At 49.0% G+C, this 17,288-nt stretch overlaps 1 protein-coding gene across 2 annotated transcripts in view; it reads right to left on the bottom strand.

The window, feature by feature from the left end:
* The window catches only part of DOCK2 (dedicator of cytokinesis 2), a 452,311-nt gene that overhangs the window by 26,201 nt on the left and 408,822 nt on the right, over window positions 1-17,288 (bottom strand). For both annotated transcript variants that reach the window (XM_055555142.1, XM_055555143.1), the window contains exons 37-43: window positions 16,603-16,693; window positions 15,842-15,961; window positions 11,173-11,262; window positions 9,313-9,417; window positions 7,415-7,556; window positions 1,479-1,560; window positions 44-128 (exon numbers count right to left, since the gene is read on the bottom strand). In XM_055555142.1, coding sequence (XP_055411117.1) covers window positions 44-128; window positions 1,479-1,560; window positions 7,415-7,556; window positions 9,313-9,417; window positions 11,173-11,262; window positions 15,842-15,961; window positions 16,603-16,693 — 715 coding nt within the window. The remainder of the gene's footprint in view (window positions 1-43; window positions 129-1,478; window positions 1,561-7,414; window positions 7,557-9,312; window positions 9,418-11,172; window positions 11,263-15,841; window positions 15,962-16,602; window positions 16,694-17,288) is intronic.

The raw sequence follows: 17,288 nt of genomic DNA, 5'->3' as shown, positions 1-17,288 counted from the left end.
CAGGGAATGATCGCAGCTGCTGCAGGGGAGAGGAGACACTTACGGCAAACTCATTCTCAGGATCGACGGTCCCCCTGCGCACTGGCCGGGAGTAGTGGAACTTCTGCACGTAGTTGGATTTGTAAAAGCTGCAAGACAGGAAGAGGCTGAGGCTCCTGAGAGCGAAACCTGACCTGACCCCGCACTGTCCAGGGAGGCCTCCGCAGTGAACTCTAGGTCTGGTAGAGCCCTCGCTGTAGCGTTTAAAACCAGGCTTTCCTTCTAAGATGATTTAGAAGCTCGTCAGTCGTATGCCCTCATAAGAACATAGCACCCCTCAGGGCACCCCAAAAGTTGAAATTCTATCATTAATACACATGTTGGTGCCCGGGCCATTGTTTCTTATGATCTCGATGAAGGATCTGGATACATCCAAGGTCCTAGACTAATGGCCCAGAGGTATCTTCTACGGATTCGTTTAGGTATCCCAGCTACCCACCCCTCCCCACCCCTCACCAGTCTTCCTGAATCTCTAGGGCTGTTCTAGCATCAGAGCCAGCAGGGCGTGGCGCTGGCTGTGTGGTTGTCATCCCTTGCCCGAGGGTGCCTTACTGAGATGGGGCGGAAGGCTGAGATGCAGGCAGCTACATCTGTTTCCCTACCTCCCTAGCGTGAGACCACTTCTCCCCCAAGGAGCAGGGCATTCCTCTCACAACTGAGCTCCTGGTTGGACAGGCCCTCCTAGAGAAGAAGCCTTTCCGAAGGCACTCAAAGTGTGAAACTGGGCACATGGGCTTAAGGGGGTGAGCCAGACAGCTTGGAGTGGGCGCCTGCTGCCCACAGATCCCACAGACCTTCTGCTTCACCGCCTCATTCCTGACCTTGGCTTCTAGTATTAAACAGATCACTCTTGTCTTCATGCTGCTACCTCCAATGCCTCCTTTATTTTATTTTAAATTTTTTGGTTTGTCGGATCTTAGTTCCTTGCGCAGGGATTGACCTTCGGCCCTCGGCAGTGACGGCACCGAGTCCTAACCACGGGGGACCTCCCTTAGCCTACCCTTTAAATCAAAGTGTGGACACATCCATTGTCAGTGCATGCCTTCACAAGTGCCTACAAGATGCCCCTCTGGAGAAAGTGCTCAGCCCAAGCATCGTGCCCGTCGCCCACACTCTCCGGCTGTGGATTCCTGGAGCCGCTCAGGGACCAACCTGAGTAACAGGCTCTCCACGTCCCGGTCAGTGAAGCCCATCGCTGCTTCCTGAGGACTCCCTGGCCACAGGGTGAGCCCGCCCTCATCCTCCCAGCCACCCCTGGTGTTAGCCTTCCAGGGGCAGGGCCCAGAGGGCTCATGGGGGTGATGCTTCTTCCAGGAAGGAAATGGAAAACGGGCTAAGATAGAAGGGTACCAAGGCCTGTCCTCCCACCAGCTCTGCTTGCTTGGCAGCCCCACAGAATGTTCCTCCCCACGTTCCTTCCCCTGAACTGAGGGGCTTACTTTATAATCTGGTCAGGCACCGGCTTATTCTTGAACCTCGGGTGTTCATCCAAGACGGGCTGGACAGTGAAACACTGGATGTCTGCAATTCCTGTAGTTAAGAGCTCGCAACATGTTGGTCGGGGGTAGGGGGCAGTTCCAAGCACAGCAGGTCCCAGCTGAGACCCGCCGCCCCCCAGGACAGTCCTCTGGGGCCAAGTTTTTAATGAGTGACAAACCTCAAGATCCTAGGTCCTAGTGACCACTTAGCAGTCACTGTGGTCCTTCTCAGAGCTGCAACCCTGTCTGAGGGCTCAGCCTCTGCTAACAGTTGGTTAGTATTAATAGTCCTTAATCTCTGCTATACTATTATCATGAACAAGAGTAACACCTAATGCATTTGTAGCTCTTGATTGATTGCACAGAATGTCTCCCCTTGGTCTCCTTTCATCTCTCTAGTTCCACTGACCAGCACTGTTAACGTTAATCACACTTTTCAGAGAAAGGGACATCAAGGTCAAAGAAGCTGAACAACATGGTGAAGGTCACACTGCTTGTGAGCACAGAGCAACAGTCTGTAAGCTCAGAACCCCTAAGCTCAGGGTTCGTTGCTTATAATTGGTGCTCCCTGCTGAGCAGCAGCATCGTCATCACCTGAGGGCTTGTTAGAAACGGTGACTCGCAGGGCCCACCTAAGATCTAATGAAGCCCAGTCTGCATTTTGTAGGATCCTCAGGTGAGGCACATGCATGCTGCAGTTTGAGAAGCCCTGCTTTAGAGCGGGTGAATACATGCCATCTAGCACTCTGAGAGCAGCTGCCTGGGCCAGGAATATAAGGCCATGTCCAAGCTCAGTGGGAAAGAGCTCCGTGATTGATTAGTGATGCCTGACACGGGCACAGGCTACAGAAGAGTTACCACGTGTGCCAGACTTCTGTCACGCCTCTTCTAGACCTTTGTTCACTGTCAGTCAATCATGTAGCAACCAAATAAACAAGGTCAGTCATCGCCGGTCCCATCCCTGAACCTTACTTCCGTCTCCCCAGCTTCCACGGCTTCCTTACCTGTCTGTCATTTTCAGGTATCCAGGTTCTCTCCTCCCTCTATTCTACCTGAGGTCCACCATGGCTTGAAAACTCTTCCCCTGAGCCTGACATTTCTGCCAATTAAGAAATCACAAACTCCTCTTGTTGGCATTCAAATATGCCAATTTTGAATATGAACTATTCAAATCTTCCAATAGGATTCCAACCCATTTCCCACCATTATTTCTGAGTATGCAATAGACGGTACCATCCCCTTTGCTCAGACTATCTCTCCACACCACCGTGAAGTTCAGTCCACCCTCAGCCAGGTGTCCCTTTCCTTCCTGACCCTCCACGGCATCGCATCTGAACACAGGACTCTCGTCTCTCCAGCTCCTTGTCTTCTCCCTACAGTCCCCTCCCCACCAGACTGGGAGCTTCCTGCTGCAGGTGCTGGGACTCCTTCACACAAAAGGAATGGCCAGAACGCAATTCCAAGTTAGATCCAACCCTCCCTCTCTCAGTAAACTCACTCTATGCTAACAGGCTGGGGATGTAACTGTTTTACTGCTGAAGAGCACTTCCACATTCAATGAGAGTCCCTCAGAAAGAGACAGAGAGAAAGACAGAGGTAGAGAGACATCAAGAGAGATTCAGAGGCAGAGACAATGAGAGAGAAGAGGGCAAGAACAAGCCATTCTTAATACAAATGAATAAGCCTGATTGGAAGAAGTTGCATAATACTCAGGAAAACTAATTTCTATCTCAAGCTCTACAGCAAACAGCCCTCTCTGGGAGGGAATTCTTTCTGGATTAAGTCTAGGGCAGGAGTTGGCAACCTATAGCCCTCTGGTCAAATCCGGCTCACTGCCTGTTATTGTAGGGCTCCCAGCTAAGAAGAGCGTTTATAGTTTCAATATTTGAAAAAAAAGAGTATTATGTGACATGTGATAATATTAAATTTAAATTTCAGTGTTCATAAATAAAGTTTTATTGGTACACAGCTACACCCAACCATTTATGTACTACCCATGGGGCTCCCCCAGCACAAGAGAGGTGAGCAGCTGTGACAGAGATACATGGTCCACAGAGACCAAAATGTGTCCCATCTGGTCCTTCCTGTAAGTCTGCCAAACCCTGTATTAGAGGAGGTTCTAAGCCACGTCTGCTATTTGGTCCTAGAGGAGGACCCAAACCTGTCCTGAAGAAGCCAGTGACATCACCCTCCAACCGTGTCCAGTAGGCTGCATGGCTGCACCCTCTCCCTATGTGTTACATGGCAGAGGGGTGTGTGGGGAACAGGAGACACCCACCCAAGAGGCCTTTGCTGTTAAGTGATTTCCCCTACCTGGGTACCTACGTGAGAAGACACTGGGTCTTGTCACACAACACAGGAAGGCAACAGAATGGAGCGTTAGGAGCTCAGAGTTTGCAGAAGTCAGATTGGGGTTCAATCTTAGTTCCATCAATTTCTGAGAGCAAAAGTCAGACTGGGGTTCAATCTTAGTTCCATCAATATCTGAGACCTCGTGCAAGGTGATTACATGTTTAAGCCTCATTTTTCTTATTTGCAAAATGCAGAGAGTAAAAACACCCAACTCATGGGATTGTTATGAGGATAAAATGAAGCAATACGTGAAAATGCCTGGCATGCCATCACTTTACAATAGTTAATAGAGAACACTCTGTTCATTAATCTTAAATGAAAATGACGGCATTAGAGAAAGAATGCAGACTTTGAGACAGACCTTGGAGTTCAAATCTCAACTCCATCATTAACTAGCTTCGTACTCTTAGGCAAACCACCTTATCTCTCTGCCTCATGTGCTTCTCTATGAAATAGGGACAATTAATACCAACCTAATAGAATTTTATTGGGGTTGTTACTGTTTTTAGTCACTCAGTCGTGTCCAATTCTTTTGTGACCCTATAGACTGTAGCACGCCAGGCTCCTCTGTCCACGGGATTCTCCAGGTAAGAATACTGGAGTGGGTTGCTATTTCCTCCTTCAGGGGATCTTCCAGACCCAGGGATCAAACCTGAGTCTCCTGCATTGCAGACAGATTTTTTACCACTGAGCCAGCAGGGAAGCCTTTATGGAGATTAGAAAAATCTAGTTACAAACCCTTCAGTCTTATGCATGGCATGAGGAGGACACTGAGCAAATGTCAGCCCTTTCCCTCTCCACCTGACTCTTGGAGCTGAATCAGGCCTGCGTATGATGACATGGCCCAGTAACAGATGCTTTCTCCTCCCACCATGAGTTAAAAGGCCACACAGTTGTTGAGTACCAGGACATCCACGTAGCAGGGCCTCAGTACTAATCCCATGTCTCGCCTGTAACCAAACTCACATGTGTAACCAGCCAGCTTTGCCGCTGGTTACACTTCCTCCTGCAAATAACCCTGGTAGAGCACGCATGAAGGACAGGCGAGCATAATGAAAAGGTTACAGATGAATATGTATCACCCGAGGGGAAAATATTTGCATTAAGGTTCGGCAGACCTAGCAGACCAGCTGTGGAACCTGTCAGCCCTATTTTAAAGGCTGTAACTTAATTTGTGCTACAGGGCGCAACACGGGAGCTGGACTCGGTTAATGCAGCTGTTGCAGCATCAGCCCCTGACCTGGGGAACACTGTGCTTTGCTGCACGGAGCCTTGTTTCCACCGTACCAGCACCATCTCCTGTCACTTCGACTTCCTGTGTGCCCCAGACGGCTCGCTGCATCCATGCCTCCCTCCCTCCTACCTTTCTCGAGCTCCCCTTTCTTCCCCCTCTCTCTTGTCTTCTTTCTCTTTGTGTTGGCCAGCAAGTGTTTCCTGAGAGCTGCCCTGGAGGATCACTGCAGTGAGCAAGAGCACGGTCTCTGCCTTCCTGCAGCTTCCATGCTATTTCTACCATTTTTTTTTAATCCTTTTTATTGTAGAAAAGCCCCTGATGCTGGGAAAGATTGAAGGCAGGAGGAGAAGGAGATGACAGAGGACGAGATGGTTGGATGGCATCACTGACTCAATGGGCATGAGTTTGAGCAAACTCTGGGAGATGGTGAAGGACAGGGAAGCCTGGAGAGCTGCAGTCCATGGGGTTGCAGAGTCGGACATAACTGAGCAACTGAACAACTGTGGTTACAAGTCACATTATTAAACCGTAACAGTTTAACCATATTCAACTCTACAGCTCAGTGGCACTAAGTACATGCACCTTGTGCAACTCTCACCATCATCCATCTCCCACATTTTTCACCTTCCTAAACAAAACTTTGTCCTCAGTAAACATTAAGTCCCCATTGTGCATGCGTGTGTGCATGTTAAGTCACTTCGGTCACGTCTGACTCTGTGACCCTGTGGACTGTAACCCACCAGGCTCCTCTGTCTATGGGATTCTCCAGGCAAGAATACTGTAGTGGGTTGCCATGCCCTCCTCCAGGGGATCTTCCCAACCCAGAGATCGAACCCATAGCTACTGTGGTTCCTGCATTGCAGGCGGATTCTTTACCATTGGGCCACTGGGGAAGCCCAAGTCCCCATCACCCCTCCCCAAGCCCCACTCCCTGGCCCCTGGCATCTACCAGGACACTTTCTGACTCTATGAATCTGACTATTCTAGGTACCTCATATAAGTGGAATCAAACAGTATTTGTCTGCACCTACTGTATACTGGAATGTATTTTTAGTGTTAACTTGATATATATCCCCGACTTCCCAGGCAGCACAGTGGTAAAGAATCTGCCTGCCAGTGCAGGGAGATGCAAGAGACACGGGTTCGATCCTGGGGTTGGGAAGATCTCTTGGAGGAGGAAATGGCAACACACTCTAGTATTCTTGCCTGGAAAATTCTCTGGACAGAGGAGCCTGGTGGGCTACAGTCCATGGGGTCACAGGGAGTTGGACACCTCTGAGCACACACGTATACAATATATGCCCTATGAACAGACTGCACCTTCTTGGTCTTTTTCTCTCCACGCTATTCAGTTGACATACATACCCTACCACGTATGAAGTAATTTTACATTTGAAATTACAAAAGATAATGACAGATTGAGATCAGTTTGCTAAACAAAAGCAAACAGGGGTTGAGATAGCAGAGTACTGAAGGCTTCCAATAAGGTGACCAAGGAAGGCCTCCTCTGGGAGGTGCCGCTGAGTGAGACTTTGATGGGTGAGAAAGGAGCTGAGGGAAAGGTGTTCCAAGCAAAGAGAAGGGGAAACACACAGGCCCAGAGGCAAGAACCAGCTGGGCACGTTTAAGGAACAGAAACAAGATCTGTGTGGCCCAGAAGCATGAGAGAGGGAAGGAAAAGTGGGGGCAATGACGCTGGAGACACAGGCAGGGGCCAGAGGAAGGACAGCCCTGCAGGCTTGCTCAGGAGTGCTGAGTTTACTGTAAGCGCTACGTGGCACCATGTCAGTTCTTGGAACCTCAGGGCCTTTGCACACAATGCTCTTTCCCTCTGTCTAGGACATTTTCCCACCTCACCACTCACCTTCAACATCACCTTCCTCAAGGAAGACTTCCCTTCCCTCCCGATCATGGCAAACAGCAGGGCTTTCTTATAGCCTCGATCACATTTTTACAAATACCTATTTAGTGATGCTGTAAACGTCTTTTACTTGCTAGACTGGAAGCTCCCTGGAGGTGGGACCACTTTGTGAGTGTAATCGCTGGTTCCCTGTACAAGGAAATGCTTGGCAGAGTCAGGGCTTAATGGAAATCATCACAAAGAAAGAAGGAATGAGTGAATTTATCAATGAATGCAACATTTAGAGTTTCCTGAGATGGGTTCTTTTTGGAGCCCGCACTGGACACTGAAATTGGCACCACTGCGGTGATTCTGGCAGCAGTCCCCAGCTCTAGGGCCGGGCTCTGTGGGTTGAAGTCCTGGCAGGGCGGCCCATGCCAGGCCCTTGGCAGGGGCATTTGTTAAGGATACACTGGCCTGGGGCGTTCTTCACATCATCCCCAGGTGCAGAGGTTGTGTTCATCTTCTCCGCATTGGGAAATTGGCTCATCAGCTGCATCTGGAAATCTTCTCTTCGCTCATACTCCTTTCCTCGGTAGATGAACACTTTGTTCTGCAGAGAAAGGACATCCATCAGAGATCCCAGGGCCCAGGCTTGGAGGAGATGGTTCAAGCCAAGCTGGGAGGCTGGTCAGGAGCACAGGGCTGTGGTGATAGCCTAGAGATCTCTCCACCCTCTGTCTCCCCTCCAGGGAAAGGATGGAACCTCAACTCACACACCTTCTAGCTGGGCACACCACTTTTCTAAAAGGATTGGTTCTAAAGGGAGAAGAGATCATGGATGCTGAGAACGTTTTCTTCAAACCATCCTATGTACAGCCTCCAGGGCGATTCCTCACTCCACTTTCACACCCACTCTCCCATCTACATGGCCACAAAGCTTCTCTCCTGCCTTTAATGGACCATGTGGGCTGGAAGGGACCAGCATGCGGGTCCTTCATCATGGGGCACCATGGAAACACTTTATCCTTCCCTGACATGTTAGCTCCTTCTAGACCACTAGTTTTTAAACAGGCAGTGATTTTGCCTCTTGAGGGATGCTGGTTATGTCTGGAAACAGTTTTGATTGTTACAGCTCCAAGGAGGAGTGGAGACCTGGGACCTAGTGGGCAAGAAGCCTTCAATGCAGAGGATCGGCCCACAGCTGATCGTTCTCTAGTCTAAAACATCTATAGAGCTGAGGTTGAGAAACCCTGTTCTGGACCCTATCTGTGCCACTGGGCTGCCTCTAATGGTACTCTGAACTCTTCTGTCCAAACCCATGCCTGTATCAATGTTTCCAAACCTGGATCCTCATTTTGGGCTTCCCTGAGAGCTCAGTTGGTAAAGAATCTGTCTGCAATGCAGGAGACCCAGTTTGATCCCTGGGTTGGGAAGACCCCCTGGAGAATGGTGGCAACCCACTCCAGTATTCCTGCTTGGGAGATCCCATGGACAGGAGCCTGCTGGACTACAGTCCATAGGCTTGCAAAGAGTTGGACATAACTGAAGCAACTTCAAGTCAAGTCAGGATGGGTTTATTATCATTATTTTTAAATAAGTTGTTTACCCTCCATAACTAGTACTGAACAGCTAACCTTTCATATCCTCAGGATCTTATTCCATGGATTCAACCAACCATGATTCAAAAATATTTGGAAAAAAAAAATCTAGAAACTTCCCAAAAGCAAAACTTGAGTTTGCTGCACTCCAGCAACTATTTACAAAGCATTTACATTGTATTCAGTATTGTAAGTAATCTAGAGGTGATTTGAACCATTTAGGAGATAGAATGCAAACACTACACTATTTCATATAAAGGACTTGAGGATCCTCAGGTGTTGTTTCTCTGCACAGGGTCTTAAAACCAATTCCTGGGAGTACCAAGGGACAACTGCATTTTAAAACTGTCTTAGTTTTAATTTTGGATGTCATAAATGCAGATAAAGTCTACAATTACAGAAGTTCTCTGGGGACCTTGGTCATATTTTTAAGAGATAAAATGGCCCTGAGACCAAAAGGTCTGAGAACTTGTGCAATACAGTTCCCGCTGGGTAGCAGAGCGCCTCCGGCCCCTCTGAGCACCTCGTCCCTGGGATGGTGTGCTCACCAGCTCACAAGACAGCCAAGGTTGCCATGTATGTAGAGAAACACAGCGGGTGGCTGAGGTGCTGTTAGTGGAGGGGGACTGAGGAATGTGCAGGGGAAGGGACAGCACTCGGATACCAGAGGCACCGGATCTGAGCTCAAGCAGAGCCTCAAAGAGCAAAGGGAGAGCCCAGAGGCCGGGCCCGGGCCCCTTGCCTAGTCCGAGTCACCCACAGACTTACCCGGAGGAAGGAGGGGAAACCCTGGCCATAGTATCCAACGGCAAAGTAGTCTGGCTTCGGTCTGAGGATTTTCATGATGTTTTCATAGAATTTTGCCTGCTGGATCTAAAAGAAGAGAACTCACAGCTTGTAACACCACAGATGTGTATTAAAGGCACATTCAGCTCCGAGGGGTTAAGACGTGATCATGACACCAGAACAAACGTGCCGCGTGCACGTCTGCGTATTCACGGAACCGTCTGGCGTCATAATAGTGATATACTTACAATATACCAGGTGCCCTGGTAATCATCCTGCCTGCAGTAACACGTGTACTTGCATCACCCTCCTAACAACCCCAAAGAACTGTGTCTCTGCTTTGCAGATAAGGAAGTGGTATCTCAGTGCATCCAGTAAGTACGGAACTGAATCCAGCTGGCTGTTCCGAGCCCCGCCAGCATCATCCCTCTGCTCCCACCGGGAGTGCGTCTGCGGCCGTCTATAGATGGGTAAGTGTTTCTGGATACGGATGTCTTCCTGTGTATGCACACCCAACGTACTTCACCAGTTCCAAGAGGTGCGTGCTTTTATATTTTAACATCTTCGAAAAGAGTTTGTGTTTTACTTTATACCTAACGGCATCTTCCAATCGCTGTTAACTGGAGAGAAGTCATGACGGGGCAGGTAAAACAGAATGGTGCAGCTCACAAACGACAGCATTTCACACTGAACACAATGTGGAAGGTAAACGTGTGTGGCCCTGGATGTGAACTTGCGTGATGCGGGCTTGGTGCACAGCCATACACGCCCATGAGTGTGTGCGTGAATGTATACTGGGTGTGTGTGCATGCATGGGTGGCGGTGGTGATGGTTTAGTCTGTAACACAGGAAGTATGTAGTTGTTAGTACAAATTATTTGTTTGTTTTAGTTGCTAAGTTGTGTCCAACTCTTTTGCGATCCCAAGGATTACAGCCCGCTAAGTTCCTCTGTCCATGGGACTCTCCAGGCAACAATACTGGAGTGGGTTGCTGTTTCCTATTTCAGGCTCTATAGGTGTGTGCGTGCATGTATGCATGTGTACTGCATACAATATAAGGTGTGCGTACCTCCATACCCGCAAACATCTATGTGGGCAGACTCAGGCAGACCTAAGTGTCTCTTGGTGCAAGAGGTGCGTGTGTTGACATCATACCTGAGAACACTATATTCCACACCCATCCCCCCAACCAGACAAGCCATCAATCCTTTTCCAACACTCTGACTCTCATTTCACAGTTCCCTAGAAAGAGCAGGACTGACTAACCTCTCGAAATGCGCTCAGATGGGGCCCTGGAGTCCTGGGTCTCAGGCCACCAGGACATGTGTGTGGGGAGAGCAGCCCCCCAGGCCACCTCCCCACCAGCCCGGGCCTCTGCTTCCCCCTACTTCCCACTTTCCCCACCAAATCACGAGCTTCCAGGAGCTAATGGGAATGGCCAGATGGGGAGCACTTTAATGTGACTTATCTGTTAATCAGAAAGCACGGATTTGCGTTTTTATCTAATTGGTTTAGTGATTTGTGGGAATTTCACAGCAAATGTGGTAGTGTTTATTGGGTGTGCAGCAGCAGCAGCCCCAGCACTGGGCAGGTACTTAGCGCTCCATCCGAGAAACTGTGCCCAGTGAGCTTTCCCAGAAGACCTCCCTTTGGAAATATTCCCAGCTGGGAGGGAGATGCTCAGCACAGTTTGGCTCAGCTCAGCCCGACTTCCGTTCCTTTCCCGGGATCCTACCCCGACATGCCTCCTGCCTCGGCTCCCTGTCTCCCCAGCCTCTCTGCCTAGCCAAGGTCCCAAGCACCCAACCTCCAGGGCAGCCGGCTCCCCCTGGGGACTCCTTACCAAGTTCTGGCTCAGCAGCTCATAGTCAAAGATTTCCATCTCATACTGTTCTGCCAGCTCCTTGCACAGACTGATGGCCTCTTCCCACATCTACAAGGAAAGTCATGGAGACAAAGGTTACAGGGGGCTCCAGGCTTGCAGAGCCGTTGCCCAGGAAGGCACCGGGGCAGCTCCATACCTGGGACTGAGCCACAAGCCTCCCTGTAGCCCAGACCCTGCCCCATACCCAGGGAACCAAATGCATCCCAAGAAGCAGGCCTATCCTCTGCTTCTCACCCTAGCTTCCTGATAAATAATGAATATCCACACACTAGGCTAAGTGCTTTATTTACATGCTCTCTGGATCTTCACAACCCTTCTGAGAGATGACTAGCAGCACCTACATTTCCCAGGTGAGAAACAGAGGTTCAGACCGGCAGAGCATCCACCCCAGGTCAAAGGCCTAACCTAAAGCAGGGCCAGGATGTGCACTTGAGGATGACCCTTGACCTTCTACTAAGCTTTAGTGGGCCAAACTGAGGAAGTAGCATTGACAAATATATACTACCATGTGTAAAATAGGTAGCCAGTGGGAAGCTGCTAAACAGCACAGGAAGCCCACTCTGCTGCTCTATGATGACCTAGGGGGTGAGATGGCAGGAGGGGAAGGAAGCTCAAGAGGCAGGGGATATATGTGGTGTGTGCGTGACTGATCCATGCTGTTGTACAGCAGAAACCAACACAGCACTGTAAACATTGCAAAGCAATTTTCCTCCAGTTAAAAAAAATCTCCTCCCTTAGAAAGTGAAAGTGTTAGTCCCTCCATCATGTCCGACCTCTTTGCAACCCCATGGACTGTAGCCCACCACACTCCTCTGTTTGTGGGATTCTCCAGGCAAGAATACTAGATTGGATAGCCATTCCCTTCTCCAGGGGATCTTGCTGACCCAGGTTTCAGAGCTGGGCCTCCTGCATTGCAGGTGGATCTTTACTATCTGAGGCACCAGAGATTTCCCAAAGAAAAATGGTTCACAAAGAAAATAAGCAGGCAGTGAATTTCTGAGGCTACACAGTTGGAGCCAGATACAGTTCTCTTGATGTTTTCTACTGGGATCTTTTCACTCTGCCAATCCCATCACTTTCTTTTTCCCTTTGGCCAACTTCCTTCCCTCCCTCCCTTCCACCCTTCTCTTTCTCTCACTTTAAAAAACAAATGTGGTAAGAACACTTAACCTGAGATCTGCCCACTTAACAGGTTTTTAAATGCATAACACAGAACTGTTAACTATAGGCCCAATGTTGTACAGAGATGTCTAGAATTTACTCATCTTGCATAAATAAGCCTTTATACCATCACTTCTTAACTGAATTATTTAGGGTGAGTGAGCAATGGGCGGCATAGAGGTGGAGGAGGTACTAGAGTATTAAAAAGAGTGATGAAAACTTTTTTTAAACAGGTCTTTTGCATCTTTAAAAAAATTCTGGAAAAAAAAAAAAAAAACCTCTGGATAGAGGGGGTCCTTTCCATCTGTTCCACTTTAACTGAAACCAATAGATGATCCTTCCATCCTAGACCAAAGCAGTCCGGAACCTCTACAGAGGGGCAGAGGGAGGTGCTGGGTGGGCTGGAGATCTGGCAATCTCAAGGGACACCCATTACATTTCAAATTTGGTTTCAAATGGAAGATGCACCTAAATGGAGAAGTCGGGGGAGGAGGGGGAGGAGAGAGGGGAGGTTGCCAAAATGCAGTGTGTGCTGTGTTGCAGAAGTGCTCTCTCTGCATCCAAGCATAAAAATAAATAAAAGCAAGTGCTGAGTGGAGGAGCCACGGCTGTAAACCCATGGACAGCTTAGCGAGCAGCATAAAAATGTTTTACGTGCCAGGAGGAATCAAGTCCACAGACGAGTATGGGCTGGTTCTTTCTCCTTAGCCTGAATGAGAAGATGGGGTTAAAGGCCCAGGGCTGGGCCAGGGGGCTGTTTGGCTCAAGTGGAGGTCTTTGCCAACTTTCGGTCATAATATGCCAGAAATACCCTCCCTACGTGTTAAGGGATCAGTGAGGGGCTAAGAAGGGAGACAAGCAGGGAGTCAAATGGCTGGAACGTCCTTTGGGTCTGCCTGTGTGGTCACTAGGACCTCTGCCAGTCACTGACCCCTGAGTCTCCTACGCTGGTCACTGAGCACCTGCTGGCTTCTGGGCATGGCACACAGGGATGGGAAGTGATAGAGATGGACAAGACAGTCTCTGCTTCCCTGAAACAGAAGTGGGTCAAGCGCACACATGAGCAGATGCACTGGTTGGGTTTTGAGGGATGTGGAGGAGTCCATCAGGTAATGACAAGAGGACTTCAGGAGTAGAAAGTCATTTCGTGTGTCTAGATCAATAAGTGTCCATGAGGGGAGGTATGGGGAAAGGAAGTCAAAGGGATGCTGAAGACTTTGGGCTTCATTCTAGAAGCCACCACAGCAGTGGCACACAGAGGGAGCGATACCAATCTGCTCCCTCCTCTCTGCCCCTGAAGTGCTTTAGCAGCACCCTGTTCCCACCCTCTTCCTCCTCATTATTGCACAACACCAAGGGGATATGTGCAAAAAATAAAAAAGATGATGACCCGTATGTGTGCTTTGCCGATTAGTAATTCGTCCCTTAGTACTGGGGCTTATGCCTTCTTCCTCTTTGCTCAGCGAAGGGTTGGCTGAGTTGGATACTGGCAGAGGACAAGGCCTGACAGGTCCTTTCAGGGTTTTCCCACCATGACTGACTTAATCAGCCGATAAACCAAGAGTGAGCTCAGACTCGATGCCCAGCAGGACGCGAGGCTCCAGAGAGGGCCGGGTCTCTGCCCTCAAGAGGCTTATGACCGTAAATTATTAAAACAGTCCTCTCCAATCGCTCAATGCCTGGGAATTTATACACCCTTCCACAGACATTACCTCATTTCATCTTTTCAGGGAAGGTGGGGAGATCACACTCAGACAGATGCAATGAACTGCGGTGACAGAACAGGCCAAAAGTAAGTGTTAAATTGTGCCTGATGAACTGTAAGAGGCCAGGCCATTCAGAGAAGAGGCAGGGCTGGAGGTAAGCTGGAGGACTCAGGAAAAGCTTGGGAGAGGAAGCAGCAGTCAGCTGGGGTCTCAAGGGCAGAGAACTGAGTTTGCACACTGCAACCTAGGGTCCACACGTCACAATTAAAAAAAAAAATCCCCCATGCTGCTACTAAGACCTGGCACAGACAGATAAATAAATGTGCTCATGCTTAGTCGCTCAGTCATGGCCAACTCTTTGTGACCCCACGGACCGGAGCCCACCAGGCCCCTCTCCTCTGTTCATGGCATTCTCCAGGCAAGAACACTGGAGTGGAGAGCCACTTCTCTTCTCCAGGGGAGCTTCCCGACCCAGGGATCAAACCTGGGTCCCTTGCATTGCAGGTGGATTCTTTACCATTTGAGCCACCAGAGAAGCCCCTAAATAAATAAATATTAAAAAAAATGGAACAAGTTAGTACTATGTACCAGGTCTTATGCTAAGTGCTTTATATCATTTTCTCACCTAATTTTCACAATGCAGCTAGAAAGTAGGTACTATCAATATCTCACTATTATGGATGGGGAACTGGAATCTCTGGAAGGCCGTGGGGATTGTAGGCGGTAAAGGAATGAGGCTTGAAACCCAGATCCTGAACTCTCAGCCACCTACTGTGTCTCCTTGCAGCATTTGAGTTGGTGCTTCCTGGAGGGCCAGTCGGAGGCTGGAGGGTAGACAGTACCTGGTTTGGCCAATCTCCAGATAAAACATGACAAATCACCCTGATCTTGCTGTTTAGAGATCAATGATGACACCAGAATGTCATTCATACATTCAATTAATAAATGTATTCAACATATATCTTTTGGGTCCCATTGTTAGGGTCTACTAGGCACTCGGCAGTGGACAAGACAAATATCTTTGCTCTTGGCCTTCTAAAGTGGAGAGCCAGACAATGAACGAGTGAAAACAAAACGATCGAGGTGATGTCTGACAGTGATAAGTGCTTTGAAGAAGAAATAAGTATGACTCACAGCAGGGGCACTGCTGTGTGTGGTCTGGGAAGGCCTCCTTCAGGACATGACATTCTTTGCTTGGGCAAAACCCTGAGCTGTGAGAAGGAACTGGCCACGGTAAGATATGGAGGAGAAATGTCCTAAGCTGGGAAAAGCAAGTGCATAGGCCCTGAGGTGGAGAAGAGCTTGGCACGGAACATGTGAGCAAGAGGGAGCCTGGCAGAGTTGACATGGGAGAGACAGTCAGAGGACAGCTCGTATGTGGCCTCATGGGTCATGGGAAAGATTGCAATTTGATCTAAGTGTTGCGATGGCTGTTTGAGATGACCGTAAGCAGGACAATGGGTTATAGTCTATGGGATAAGTATGTTTTATGACCACCCTGTTTCCTGTATGAAGGACGATCTGTTGCAGAGGAATAGAGGATACAGGGCTATTGCATAGGACTCATTGTGTCCAGGTGAACAATGCTGGTGCCTTGAACATATGTAATAGGAATGGGGATCGAGAGACGTGATCAGACTTAGAGTTGGGCAGAAGTGCTGACCAGACCTGCAGATGGATTGCCTGTAGAGTATGGGAGAGAACAGTCCTTCCCAGAAGCTAGGGTTCCCATGGAGAGAGGAAGGGCAGGGACCAATTACCTTTCCTTTGTCAAAGTAGCCTATGATGATATCATAGAGCGTCTCCTTCAGCTGCCGGTGGGTCTGCGGGTGCTGCTGGCCTGTCTGCATGACCTGCGATGCGCACTGCTCATCTGACCACTGCAGAGAGAGGACACACGCAGTTACCTGGGGCAGGTGTCTCCCCTACTGCTGAGGAGTGGGAGGAAGCCCTGCAGACACCCCTGCCTATGTCCTTGCTGCCCTGAGCATCAATCAGAGAGATGATGTTGGCTCACAGGTTCCACAGGAAGCACCTCTCCGTTTCTGCGGAGTCACACTTATTGACTCTCTGGACTCTCTGTTGGCTCCTGTGTATGGATTGTAGGATTTTTCTCTGAATCCCTGCAAGACATGGCCCCAGCTCTTTGAAACCCAAAGGAAATCCTTGAGACTTTGTCCTGCTCCAGCAGCACTTTCAAGAGAAGAAAAACAGCTCACAGGGCATGCTAATGATTTATAGTTGATGCTTGGATGTTATATAAAACAGTTTGAATGTTATGTAAAACTGCAAGATATGTCTCAGGGGGTTCTTGTTGCTGCTAAATGCGAAGGTCACTTGAAACCTTATGTGTCCAGACAGAACAGTGCAGAAAAGTAACCTGCCAGGTTAAAAGTTTGGGGACACAGGGGAAAACAAAATGTATTTGGCTAGTTTTTCTTTTCTTTTTTTTTTAACTTTTGCACTTGCTGTGCGGGCCCCGTGGGGTCTCAGCATGAAGCCCTCGCTGGGAGGGCGGTACCTTGAGAAGCCAGGTGTGGAGGAGGAGGGTATAGGCGGCCTCTGTGAAGTTGTCGCAGTCCAGGTGAAGGTCGCGGAGTTTGTACAGGTACCTGTTTGGGAAATATTCAATCACCAGATGCAGGAAGAATGCAGGCGGTAGGGCCAGGCCAGACAGAGCAACTGGATACCTCTTGGGTTCACAAGGGAGTCCTCCATTTCCTGCCATTCAGTCCCCTCGCATGGGTGACAGCGGCAGCCTGAGAAGCTGCAGGACATTTAAGGTACGACAGGGACATGCTAAGTATTGTAAATGCCTCAGATCATTTAAGCTGCCTGACCATCCTGTAAAATGGGTCCATTGAGAATTTTCATTCACAGATAAGAAAGCTCTGGCCTGGAGAAGTTAGGTATCATTCCAGCCAGTATTCAATTTCATACTGAAGACTCTGGCCAATGCAATATGACAAGTAAGGGAAAATCAAGGAAGGAGAAGCAAATGGCTTGTTGGAGGTCATGTGCTAATGAATGAAGAACTGGAATATGATTCTAGTTTAACCGCCCTCAGAGACTGTACTCTAATCATTGTACAACTCCAAGGGCATGGACAAGTCATAGCGCTGTAAAGGGGAACTTCTACCCTCTCTTCAATGCTCTCCAGGTGTAAAGGAAGTGAAATTTCTGATAAGTAAAGAAAGGGGTTAGAGA

This window comes from Bubalus kerabau, chromosome 18, assembly GCF_029407905.1.
Source record: "Bubalus kerabau isolate K-KA32 ecotype Philippines breed swamp buffalo chromosome 18, PCC_UOA_SB_1v2, whole genome shotgun sequence".
NCBI classification, from domain to species: domain Eukaryota; kingdom Metazoa; phylum Chordata; class Mammalia; order Artiodactyla; family Bovidae; genus Bubalus; species Bubalus kerabau.
The sequence above is the reverse complement of the archived record's forward strand: the minus strand, read 5'-3'. Positions and strand labels throughout refer to the sequence as shown.